The sequence below is a fragment of the Canis lupus genome, chromosome 8 (assembly GCF_003254725.2).
Source record: "Canis lupus dingo isolate Sandy chromosome 8, ASM325472v2, whole genome shotgun sequence".
NCBI lineage: Eukaryota > Metazoa > Chordata > Mammalia > Carnivora > Canidae > Canis > Canis lupus.
In genome coordinates, this window is record NC_064250.1 from 73,219,745 (window position 1) to 73,232,803 (window position 13,059).

Consider the following 13,059-nt stretch of genomic DNA (forward strand, 5'->3'; position numbering starts at 1 on the left):
TTGTGTTTGTTTCTCTTGCCTTCATAGATGTATCTTTCAAGAAGTTGCTGTGGCCAAGTTCAAAAAGGGTGTTGCCTGTGTTTTCCTCTTGCTCTGTGCATGATGGAGACATAAATGTTAACATATTCCATGATAACTGTGAATCTGTGATTCTTCCTGCAGGTCTTTCCATTTCCTGTTTAGTATTTTAGAGCTGTAGTCCAGGTGTGTGCACATTGAGAGCTGTGTTATCACTCTTCATCCCCAGGAAGGGGGATGAAACCTTTGTCTTTCAGTTTATTTCATTTGAGATCAATATGGCTACAACTGCTTTCCTTGGGTAAATATCACTGAGCTTAACTAGCTTAGTATTTTATATTAAGACACAGAACGTAAAAAGGAGGAAAAAAAAGAAAAAAAAGAGAGGAAAAAAGGAAAAAACAAAAGAAAAAAGAAAAAAGGAAAAAAGAAAAAAGAAAAAAGAAAAAAAAGAGAAAAAAAGAAAGAAAAAAAAGAAAAAGAAAAAAGAAAAAAAAGGAAAAAAAATAATAAAACACAGAATGTATGGGGCACCTGGGTGGCTCAGTTGGTGAAGTGTTTGCGTTCAGCTCGGGTCATGATTCCGGGGTCCTGGAGTTGAGTCTTGCATCAGGCTTCATGCTCAATGGGGAGTCTGCTTCTCCCTATGCGTCTGCTCCTCCTCCCCTACTCATTCTCTCTCTCTGTGTCTCTCAAATAAAGAAATTTTAAAAAAACATAAAGTATAAAAAACACATTATATACAGAAATATTCCCCCTACACCTTTGGCATTTACGTACAGCATCTAGCTCACTTACATTAAAGTTATCTTTGAGCTTATCCTACTGGAGTTCATGAGATTCCTGTGTATGCAGACTCATGGCCCTCATCAAATTTGGAAAGCTTTCACCATTATTTATTTATTTATTTATTTATTTATTTATTTATTTATTTATTTATTTATTTAATTTATTTTTATTTTATTTTTTATTTTTATTTTTTTAAATAATAAATTTATTTTTTAAATGGTGTTCAACTTGCCAACATACAGAATAACACCCAGTGCTCATCTTGTCAAGTGCCCCCCTCAGTGCCCGTCACCCATTCACCCCCACCCTCCTCCCCTTCCACCACCCCTAGTTCGTTTCCCAGAGTTAGGAGTCTTTATGTTATGTCTCCCTTTCTGATATTTCCCACACATTTCTTCTCCCTTCCCTTATATTCCCTTTCACTATTATTTATATTCCCCACATGAATGAGAACATATAATGTTTCTCCTTCTCCGATTGACTTACTTCACTCAGCATAATACCCTCCAGTTCCATCCACGTTGAAGCAAATGGTGGGTATTTGTTGTTTCTAATGGCTGAGTAATATTCCATTGTATACATAAACCACATCTTCTTTATCCATTCATCTTTCGATGGACACCGAGGCTCCTTCCACAGTTTGGCTATTGTGGACATTGCTGATATAAACATCGGGGTGCAGGTGTCCTGGCTTTTCATTGCATTCTGCTTCTTTGGGGTAAATCCCCAACGGTGCAATTGCTGGGTCGTAGGGCAGGTCTATTTTTAACTCTTTGAGGAACCTCCACACAGTTTTTCAGAGTGGCTGCACCAGTTCACATTCCCACCAACAGTGTAAGAGGGTTCCCTTTTCTCAGCATCCTCTCCAACATTTGTGGTTTCCTGCATTGTTCATTTTCCCCATTCTCACTGGTGTGAGGTGGTATCTCATTGTGGTTTTGATTTGTATTTCCCTGATGGCAAGTGATGCTGAGCATTTTCTCATGTGCATGTTGGCCATGTCTATGTCTTCCTCTGTGAGATTTCTCGTCATGTCTTTTGCCCATTTCATGACTGGATTGTTTGTTTCTTTGCTGTTGAGTTTAATAAGTTCTTTATAGATTTTGGAAACTAGTACTGGCACAAAAACAGACACAGATCAATGGAACAGAATAGAGAATCCAGAAGTGAACCCTCAACTTTATGGTCAACTAATATTTGATAAAGGAGGAAAGACTATCCACTGGAAGAAAGACAGTCTCTTCAATAAATGGTGTTGGGAAAATTGGACATTCACATGCAGAAGAATGAAACTAGACCACTCCCTTGCACCATACACAAATATAAACTCAAAATGGATGAAAGAATAAGGTGGAGCAAATGGCCCCCCCCCCCAAAAAAAAACAAAATGGATGAAAGATCTAAATGTGAGACAAGATTCCATCAAAATCCTAGAGGAGAACACAGGCAACACCCTTTTTGCACTCAGCCACAGTAACTTCTTTTTTTTTTAAGCCAAACTCCAGACTTTATTCAGAGTTTTCCAGTTTTTCCATTACTGTCATTTTCCTGTTCCAAGGTCCAAATTAGGACACATACATATTGCTTCTATGGATCGGGTCTCATTAGTCTCCTGTGATCTGTCAGCCACAATAACTTCTTGCAAGATACAACCACAAAGGCAAAAGAAACAAAAGCAAAAATGAACTATTGGGACTTCATCAAGATAAGAAGCTTTTGCACAGCAAAGGATACAGTCAACAAAACTCAAAGACAACGTACAGAATGGGAGAAGATATTTGCAAATGACGTATCAGATAAAGGACTAGTTGCCATTATTTGATCTATTCTATTTTTATATATATTCTCAATATGCTGCAAACCATGAATTCAAACTGATGCACCCAACTCACCCCCTAGTACAGGCCCTGTCTAGTTTTCTCAATCTTGGTGGTTGTGGGTCTCTCCTCTCCTCTCCTCTCCTCTTCTCTCCTCTCCTTCCCTCTCCTCTCCTCTTCTCTATGCATTCACTTACTGGGTCAATATCCTGAGTGCAACATCCTCCTGTCTCTGCCACCATTCTTTGCTCACATGGATACCTTCCTGTCATCTGGTGTTTGGAGGTCCAGGGTGTCCCCAGCGGAATCTCTGGACCCTGCTTCAGACCTCAATTCCCAGGAGGGCCACTCCAACCTGGGTGGGGCTCTGAGCTCTGACTCTGCTCTGGGGTTTGATGTCCCCATCTTGATCTGCCCACATAACAGCTTTGATGGTAAATTGGTCAGGAAATGAAAGGGTCCTGGGTTGGATCATGATCCCACCCCTCATTCCCCAGATTCATGCCCATCCAGACCCTATGACCATGACCACATTTGGAAATGGGCTCCTTCATGGTGTCCATCGAAAGATGAATGGATAAAGAAAATGTGGTTTTTGTATACAATGGAATATTACTCAGCCATTAGAAATGACAAATACCTATCATTTGCTTCAACGTGGATGGAACTGGAGGGTATTGTGTTGAGTGAAATAAGTCAATCGGAGAAGGACAAACATTATATGTTCTCATTCATTTGGGGAATATAAATAATAGTGAAAGGGAATAAAGGGGAAGGGAGAAGAAATGCATGGGAAATCTCAGAAAGGGAGACAGAACATGAGAGGCTCCTAACTCTGGGAAACGAATTAGGGGTGGTGGAAGAGGAGGAGGGCGGGTGGTGGGGGTGCTGGGTGGTGGGCACTGAGAGGGGGACTTGAGGGGATGAGCACTGGGTGTTATTCTTTATATTGGCAAATTGAAAACCCATAAAAATAAATTTATTATAAAAAAAAGAAAAAAATTGAAATGGGCTCCTTGCAGACATAATCAAATTAGGATGAAGTCATCTGGAAGTGGGAGGTCCCACCATCCAATGTGATTACTGTCCTTAGAAGGATATTCACACAGAGACACAAGCTGAACACCACAGGACAATGGAGGCAGAGATTGGCGTGACTGGCCAAGGCTAAGGTTTGCTGTGTGGTCGGCGGCTCCCTGAAGCAGAAAGAGGCAGAGAGGATCCTCCCATAGATGCACTGGCAAGAGGGTGGCCCTTCCACACCATGATGTCAGGCTTCAAGCTTCCAGAACTGCTATAGAACGGCTGTAGTTTTGGAGGATAGTCGCTCTGGCAGCTCTGTTCTTTCCTTCAGCTCCGCCTTCTCTTCTCTTGCTTCTGCTGCTGCAGCGACCATCTGAGTCACAGCTAATCCTTGAGGCCAGCACTCCTGCCCTGTTCTGTGGCTGCGTGCATGGTGATGGCTTTCTTCAAGCCCTCTGGTTCTGTAAGGCTTCAGCTGATTCAATAAATACAGTGTACTTGACTCGTAGTTGATAAGATACGACTCTAGGGCTTTCTATCTCATCTAAATATTAGTGGATGATATTGTATCCCTTCATCAAGTAGTAAGTCTCTCTCTTGTTCTTTTTTTTTTACACGTACACTTGTAATTTATTTTTTATTGGTGTTCAATTTACTAACATACAGAATAACCCCCAGTGCCCGTCACCTTGTTCTTTTTTTTATTTTTTTTATTTATTTATGATAGTCACAGAGAGAGAGAGAGAGAGAGGCAGAGACATAGGCAGAAGGAGAAGCAGGTTCCATGCACCGGGAGCCTGATGTGGGATTCGATCCAGGGTCTCCAGGATCGCGCCCTGGGCCAAAGGCAGGCGCCAAACCGCTGCGCCACCCAGGGATCCTTCTCTCTTGTTCTTTATGTATATTTTGTACTCTTGTTCTTTCTCCTGACCAGTCCCCTCAGAGGTCTGTCCTTTTTAAGAAACAATTCTGGACTTTCGGTGCCTCTCAGTTGCTTCTTTTCTACATTTTATTGATGTTTTTTGTTTATACAACAATTATGTCCTTTCTTGCTTTGTGTTTTTTGTTGTTGTTGTTGCTCCTTTTCCAACTTGTAATCTTGGACTCTTCATTAACTCACGTTTTCTTTCTCCCAGACACTTAAGGCTATGGATTCTTCCTCGGACATGGCATGAGACATGGGCAGGTCACTCACCTTTTGCCAAACACGCTCATCATGTTCGCTGTGTTGTCTGGGAGTGTGCTGCATTGGGCCCAAACATTTCAACATTTACTGAGTTGTGAACCAGGACCCAGCTGAGGGTGAGTTTCTACAATCTGCGGTGTGTCCAAGGAGAAGCGCTCCTTGATTTCTGGGTCAGAATCCCACAAAGTCTGACAGATAGTGCTTGTGGCTCTGCTTTAAAATGTCTGCACGGAGATTCCCACCTCTCGAGTCCCTTCTGCTCAGGGCTTGACCTCATCTTGCCACTGACACTCCTCTTGAGAGGGCAGCAAGACCTCTGCTGTGCCTGACCCAGGGGTCATCCTCCAGCCCCCTGACAAGACCTGTCAGAGATGCTGGGTGTAGCTGGAGCACCTCCTTCTCTACTCAGTGCCTCTCTGCCTCCTGCTCTCCAGGCTTGGTCATGGAGGCCCCCGCTCCTGGCGTCTGGCACTCCCTGCCTCCTGGCTTGGACTTCTGTGCACACTTTGTCCTTGGTCGTCCCCACCAGTCCTGTTAAGATCAATGCCAGCCACATGCAGACGGTTCCAAATTCAAGTCCCCATCTCTGGCCTCTTTGTGAACACTGCAGTTGTGGGTCTCGCTGTGGGACCCCACCCCAGCATCCCTTCACAGCCATCTAATTGGAAACTCCAACGCCATCCTAGAAAGGAGGCTCTTGATCTCTCGATCTCGGTAAGTGGCAATTCCATCCAAGCTGTGGGTCAGGAGACCTCCTTGCAAACCTGTCAGGTCTTCCACCCCAGGATGTGCATGACCTGAACCCTGTTCTCTACTACCACTGCCCCCACCCCACTGCCTCTGTGTCCTGTTCAGATTCCTGCACTGTTACCACTTGAACCCCTCTGGGGGCTTCCTGTCACCTCGGAGTGAAGCCCATGGTGCATTATGCCAATGGATCCTTTCACCTGCTGCCCTGGCTGCTTGCAATGTGCCCCCCCCAGCCCCACACTGACCTTGCAGGTCAAAGCCACCACCTCCAGGTAGTGTCCTGGTAATCTGCCTGATAGCACCTGGCGCTGCTGTTTGGCCTGGCCCCATTGTTTACAGGGACATTTACCTGGTTTTCTGCTCATCCTACATCTGGACCCTGGTGCTGCAGCGCAGACACCTTGTGTGTGCTTCCACCTTGACACCTTCTTGATGCACAGTGGGCTGTCAATGAACAGCAGCTAGCTGAACAACTGCTCAGTTGTTTGGAGCTGCTTTCTTTGGTTATTTGTGACAGTAATGTCATGTGTTTTCTTGGTTGTTTGCATTTACAGCCCCCTGGGAGCGATCTTCCCTTCTCCACCTTCCACTGAGAACTTGTCTGAAGCTCACATCTCTCCCACTGTCTGCGTGGTTCCATCACTCCTTATGGAGATGCTGTGATGCTTAGTTTCTTCTGTTAATGTGACCAGGCTACGGTACTCCAGTATTTGGTCAAACACTCATCCAGAGACTTAAAGTATTTTAAAAGCATGATTAACATTTAAATAAGTAGACAGGGATCCCTGGGTGGCACAGTGGTTTGGCGCCTGCCTTTGCCCAGGGTGCGATCCTGGAGACCTGGGATCAAATCCCGCATTGGGCTCCCGGTGCATGGAGCCTGCTTCTCCCTCTGCCTGTGTCTCTGCCCCCCCCCTCTCTGTGACTATCATAAATAAATAAAAATTTTAAAAAATAAATCAGTAGACAGTGAGTAAAACAGATTGCCTCCATGTGATGGTGGGCCTTGTCAAATCAGTTGAAAGCCTTGAGTGAAAAAAGGCTGAGGTCCCTTAAGGAAGACGGAGGTCTGCCTCCAGGCACTTCTTGACCTGACCTGCAGCATCCACTCTGCTCTCCCAGATTCAGGCCTGTTTTATAGATTTTGGGCTAACCAAGTCTTCATAATCATGTACTCTGGTTCCTTAAAATAACCCCCCTATAAATATAAATAAAATATAAATACAAATATATATATATATTTATATAAAGGATAGATGAGATTTTGAAATAATATTGACAGATTTTCCTGTCACACACACATCTATCAATCATTTATCTATGTATAATTTATCTATCTGGTCTATCACTGTTTATTCTCTGAAGAACTCTAACCAGTAGACTCTTTGATGTCAAATGCTTTGGCTGCTGTCTCCCGTCCCTTTCACTTTGTGTATTCTGTCTTCCAGAATAAGCTCAGGAAACATGGGCAGGCCTGACCACAGTCGGGAATGGACAACAGGACCTTGCCTGCAGGACAGAACTCTGGTTTCTGCCTACATGCCAGGAGGCCTTGGGCCACAGTCCCTGGTGGCAGAGCAGCTCAAATCCTCCCCTCAAACACCAAGAGAGGGGGAAATCAGTTGGGCCCCCATGCAGGTGGCTAGGCGGTGAATTCCACTGTGTGGGACCAGACTTGTCAAACCTTGATTTAGGTGTGGGAGGGCACATATGTCCTGTTTATCACACAGCTGGAAACATATGTTTCTGCCCAAGGTGGATGGCTTCCCAGCAGGCGGGACTGCGGTGGCCCCGGGTGAGCTGTGGAGCGTGCAGGGAAACCGCCCTTGGCCTGCTGTCATAGGGTTGAGTTACAGCTTGTGGCCGCAGGACTGGGGAAGATCACACACACACTCCCTACACTGAGGCAAACAGCTTAAACCAAGGCCCCACAGGGACTGTCACATGCCTCTGGCACATAGATTTCTGAAGTTGGGCAGAGGTCAGTTGATGCTTATTTAAGACAAAAGGGGAAGTCCCAGTAAAAGGCAGACCACTGGATTCTTCCATTGAAGGAAATAGCCTGACCATCTGGCCCAGTGGGAGGGGCCAACCAGGAGGGATCAGCCAGGAGAGACCAGCCAGGAGGGATCAACCAGGAAGGATCATCCAGGAAGGACCAGCCAGGGGGGACAAACCAGGAGGGACCAGCAAGGAGGGATCAGCCAGGAGGGATCAACCAGGGGAGACCAGTCAGGAGGGATCATCCAGGAGGGACTAGTAAGGAGGGATCAGCCAGGAGGGACCAGCTAGAAGGGACCAGACAGGAGGGATCAGCCAGGAGGGACCAGTCAAGAGGGGCCATCCAGAAGGGATCATCCAGGAGGGACCAGCCAGGAAGGATCACACAGGAGGGAGCAGCCAGGAGGGACCTGTTAAGAGGGGCAAGTCAGGAGGGATCAGCCAGGAGGGATCATTCAGGAGGGACCAGCTAGGAGGGACAAACCAGGAGAGATCAGTCAGGAGGGATCAGTGAGGAGGGATCACTCAGGAGGGAGTATCCAGGAGGGACCAGGTAGGAGAGTCCAGCCAGGAGGGACCAGCCAGGAAGGATCAGTGAAAGAGATTGGTCAGGAGTGATCAGTGAGGAGGGAGCAGCCAGGAAGTATCAGTCAGGTGGGATCAGACAAAGGAATCACCCAGGGGTAATCAGTCAAGAGGGGCCAGCTAGGAGGGACCAACCAGGAGGGATCAGTCAGGAGGGATCAGTCAGGTGGGATCAACCAGGAGGAGCCATCAGGTGGGGCCAACCAAGATGGATCAGTCAGGAGGGACTAGGCAAGAGGGAATAGCCAGGAGAAGCCAGGCAGGAGGGACCAACCAGGGGGGATAAGACAGGAAGAATCAGTAAAGAGGGGCTATCCAGGAAGCCAGGAAGGATCAGGGAGGAGGAATCAGTCAGGAGAGGCCAACCAGGCAGGTCAGTGAGAAGGGATCACCCAGGAGGGATCATCAAGGAGGGATCAGCCAGTGGGACAAGCCAGGAGGGACCAGTCAGGAGGTACCAGCCAGCAGGGATCAGTCAGAAGGGAATGGCCAGGGAGGATTAGTCAAATGGATCAGACAGGAGGGATGAGATAAAAGGGATCACCCAGGAGGGATCATCAAGGAGGGATCAGCCAAGGGCAAACAGCCTGGAGGGATCATCCAGCAGGGATTATGCAGGAAGGATCAGCTAGGAGGAATCAACCAGGTGGGGTCAACCAGGAGGGACCAGCAAGGAGAGGCCAGACAGGAGGGACCAGCAAGGAGGGATCAGCAAAAGGGATCAGTCAGGTTGGATCAGTAAGTAAAGATCACCCAAGAGGGATCAGCTTGGAGGGACCATCCAGGAAGGATTAGTCAGGAGACTTCAGCCAGGAGGGGTCCACTAGGCAGGGCCATCCAGGAAGGATAAGAAAGAGACACCAGTCAGGAGGGACCACCTGGAGGGATCAGCCAGGAGAGGCCAACCAGAAGTTGCCAAGTAGGAGGTATCAGCCAGGAGGGATCAGCCAGGAGGGATCCACCAGGAGGAATCATCCAGGAGGGATCAGCCAGGCTAGTCCAGTCAGGAGGAATCAACCAGGAGGGGCAAGCAAGGAGAGGCTAACAAGGAGGGATCAGCCAGGAGGGATCATCAAAGAGGGATCAGCCAGGAATAAATAGCCAGAAGGGATCAGCCAGCAAGGATAAGTCATAGGAAGCATCCAGGAAAGATCAGGCAGGAGGGGCCAGCCAAGAGGGATCAACTCAGATGGATCACCCAGGAGAGATCACCCAGGAGCGATCAGCCAGGAGGGACTAGTGAGGTAGGTCTGGAGAGATCATCAAGGAGGGATCAGCCAGGAGGAAACAGACAGGAGGGATCTGCCAGCAGGGATTAGCCAGGAAGAATCAGCCAGGAGGGATCAACCAGGAAGCTCCAGCCAGATGGGATCAGCCAGAAAGTGCCAGCCAGAAGCAATAAGGCAGGAGGAATCAGCCAGGAAGGAATAGCTAGGAAGGAACAGTCAGGAGCGATCAACCCACAGAGGCCAGTCAGTAGGGACCAGCCAGTAGGGACCAGCCAGTAGGGATCAGCCAGGAGGGATCAGCCAGGAGAGACCAGACAGAAGGAATCAGCCAGGAGGGGTTAGCCAGGATAGGGCAGACAGGAGGGACCAACCAGGAGGGATCAGCCAGGAGAGATCGGCCAAGAGAGACCAGCCAGGAGGGATCAGCCAGGAAGGGTCAGCCAGAAGGGAGCAGCCAGGAAAGATCAGCCAGGAGGGTTTAGCCAGGAGGATTCAGGCAGAATGGACCAACCAGGAGGATAGGTCAGGAGGGATCAGCCAGGAAGGACCAGCCAGGAGGACCCAGCTGGGAAAGGCTATCCCAGAGGGATCAGCCAGGAGGAAACAACCACGAAGGAGCATCCCAAAGGGCTCAGCCAGGACTACCAGCCAGGAGGGACCAGCCAAGAGGGTCCTGTGCAGAGGGGCTTGGGGGACTGAGAGTTTAGGCAAATGTCCTGGCTTTGGCCAAGGGAGATTTGGCCTTAGAATTGCCTGGAGGCATATGTGTTCATGATGCCTCACATCTTATATTTTAGGGTTTTTTCCTAGTGTGTTTCTTGTACAGAAAGCAGGTCAAATACAGACACCCGGGCCCAGCCAGGTGTTCAGCATGCTCAGCCGAGGACACGGGTCAGGGGCTTGGTGCCATACTGCTACTTTCCCTTGGGAGTGAGGGTGGGACACCATGGGCACTTTTCCTGGTGAGGATGGGCTGGAGGATGTGGCTTAGGTCTGAGGACCCCAGTGCATGACCTCCTTTGAGGCCAGCCAGATCATTCATCCATTTGCTTGTTCATTCATTCATTCCTTCTGCTATTATAAATGCTGGGTGTGTGCTGTCCCTGTTCCCATGGGGCCTGGAGGCCGGGCTGGGAGGTGGGAAGAACCAGGGGGCAGGTGGATGGTGCCCTGTAGAATGTCTGGGGAGCAGGCCCAGAGGGCTGCAAGGAGGCGGGGGCTGGGGAGGCCCAGGGCCTCAGTCAGGCTTAAAGGGGTCCTCACCTCATTCCTGGCATAAAGGGAGCCCCATGATATTCCTCAGCTGAGGCTGCTGGGACACAGGTCAAAAGACCGCACTGGCCATGGGTTGGGGAGGGAAGCCTGGAGGCTGGCTGGACGACTGGGGCTCTGGGGGGGGGGGTGACGTGGCTGGCTGTGTGTGGGAGGATGGCTGTGATGGCTTTGGGTGTCTTTGGGGGTCCACTCGGCCAGATGTCATTGACTGAGATGGCAGGGTGGGGGAGGGTGGACGTCAGAAGGAATTAACTTTGGGAATACAGGATTTGTGCTGCATTTGTAAATCTGTGCCGTGTGCAGGCAGACGTTCATTCATTCAGCAACTGTTTGCTGAGCACCTAATGTGTACTGGGCTCTGCTCTGCATGTTGGGGGTCATCAAGGAGCAACAGGAAACACTGTGCTCTGGCAAGGAGAAAGAAATAACCGACCAATTTAATGAGAAAGGGAGCCAGAGAATGTGCCAGAGGGGAGAGAAGAGAACTCAGTGGGGGAGGAGCAGAGGGCAGGGGGCAGAGCTACCACAGGCCCCATGTGCAGTATTCTGGTGAACCGTGGGGAGACTGAGGCCTCATCTGGTTCTGGACACAGGGCTGCCCATGCCGCTGAGAGGCTGCCAAGGGCGCAGTGGGCAGGGTGGCTGCAGAGGACACCACCAAGGGTGGGTGGTGTGCACACCGAGGAGACGGGTCAGCCAGCGCAGGAGATGCGGCCTTCTGGGAGCAGCATGGGTGCAGGGAAAGGTGGGAATCCATTCTGAGAGTTTGGCTTGAATGCCTGGGAGGGTGGGGCTGCCTTGGCTGGCAGAGGTCGGAAGTCTGACACCAGCCCCCAAGGAAGGCCAGGCGGGGCCAGGCTCAGTCTCCTGGGTGCTCCAGGACACAGCCTGTCCCTGGACTTCCCACTGGGCTGAGCATGGCGGCTGAGCTGGGGTCACAGCCCTTCCTCTACTGCGCAGCTGCAGCAGGGTGTCTTGCTCTGGTGCCACTGCCTTCCCGTGTGGCTCTGTGACAACATGGCCTCCTTTGGCCAGGACCGCCTCTTCTTGAATCCTGAGCTTGAGGCCTCTGCAAAGTGTCTTTGCCCTGGACGTCCTATGCAGAGTCTGAGGGGTCCTGCGTGCACATTTTCAGGGCTATGAGTCAGCTGACCACAGTGTGATGTCCAGCTGTGGCATGTGGAGTGTCAGTGACGTGGAGCTCCAGTGTCGACATGTGGAGTCAAAGTCTGCATGTAGCAATGAGACGTGGGCTGAAGCTGTGAGGTTTGATTGGGTGGGTGAGGATGGAGGCACCTGGAGACACAAGCAGTGACAAGGGAGCACCGTGGATTGGCTGGGGGGATTGGGCTTGGCAGCGGCTCCCCCTCACTCTTCTCCCTGGCCAGTGGGCGGGGCGGGCAGGGAGCATGGAAGGTGTCCACCACAGTCGCCTGCCCCTGTGACCACTTCTGCTCCTGCAGCTGAGGACTCTGGGTGACGGCAGGACTGCAAGTGGTGACTGTGCTGAGCCATGCCAGGGTCACCTCTGGGCCCCTTCAGGCACTCCTGCATTTACCACTCACCCCATTCCACGTGACAGGTGTGCTCCCACCCACTGCCCTGGAAGGACGTGATTCACGAGGGTCAGAGGTCATGCCTGAGGCTGTGAGAACAGGCACACACAGAAAGAGCTCTATCTACGGGGCTGTCCTAACTCCCACCATGTAGAGCCATGTTCCAATGTTGTGTGTGAGCCTGTGTGGGTGCATGGGCACATGTCTGTGCATTTATGTGACCACACACAGCAGACCAGCATGTGTACATGCACATGTGTGCACATGCCTGGGTATTTGCACATTTGTATGCATGTATGTGTGCTCCGTGTTTTTTTTTTTAATTTTTATTTATTTATGATAGTCACACACAGAGAGAGAGGCAGAGACACAGGCAGAGGGAGAAGCAGGCTCCATGCACTGGGAGCCTGATGTGGGATTCGATCCCAGGTCTCCAGGATCGTGCCCTGGGCCAAAGGCAGGAGCTAAACTGCTGCACCACCCAGGGATCCCCATGCTCTGTGTTTATAGGGGTACAATACACATGTATATTGTTTGTGTCTGTGCATGTGTGCTTATGTGTGAACCATGCTCGTGCACACGTATGTACACACATGCCTGCATGCATGTGCCCGTGGATGTGGGGAGTAGCAGCCCCTTGTGACCTGTGCTCCTGTGCACACCTGGATGCACACATGCCTGCATGCATGTACCCGTGGGTGTGGGGAGCAGTAGGTCCCATCCCAGGGCAGAGGTCCCAGGGCAGAGAGCAGTCAGTCCCAGGGCAGAGAGGCCCCCACCCACCTTTTCCCATGCCTCCCCACCACGTGCCCGACCACTGCTCTACCCCT

General features: G+C 50.0%; 1 long non-coding RNA gene and 2 gene segments (V, D, J or C); 1 reads left to right on the forward strand and 2 right to left on the reverse strand.

Annotated features, from left to right (window-relative positions):
* Nucleotides 1-6,498, forward strand: part of LOC112658009 (uncharacterized) — a 29,423-nt gene extending 22,925 nt beyond the window's left edge. For both annotated transcript variants that reach the window (XR_007412221.1, XR_003135433.3), the window contains exons 2-4: nucleotides 4,784-4,949; nucleotides 5,268-5,547; nucleotides 6,138-6,498. This is a non-coding gene — a long non-coding RNA (uncharacterized LOC112658009). The remainder of the gene's footprint in view (nucleotides 1-4,783; nucleotides 4,950-5,267; nucleotides 5,548-6,137) is intronic.
* LOC125755510 (immunoglobulin heavy constant gamma 1-like) overlaps nucleotides 1-11,365 on the reverse strand; it is a gene marked incomplete at its 5' end in the record, with an annotated part of 97,386 nt that extends 86,021 nt beyond the window's left edge. The window contains 1 exon segment of the C gene segment in view: nucleotides 11,353-11,365. Within this exon segment, the coding sequence occupies nucleotides 11,353-11,365 (13 nt within the window).
* The window catches only part of LOC112658003 (immunoglobulin heavy constant gamma 1-like), a 79,202-nt gene that overhangs the window by 38,141 nt on the left and 28,002 nt on the right, over nucleotides 1-13,059 (reverse strand).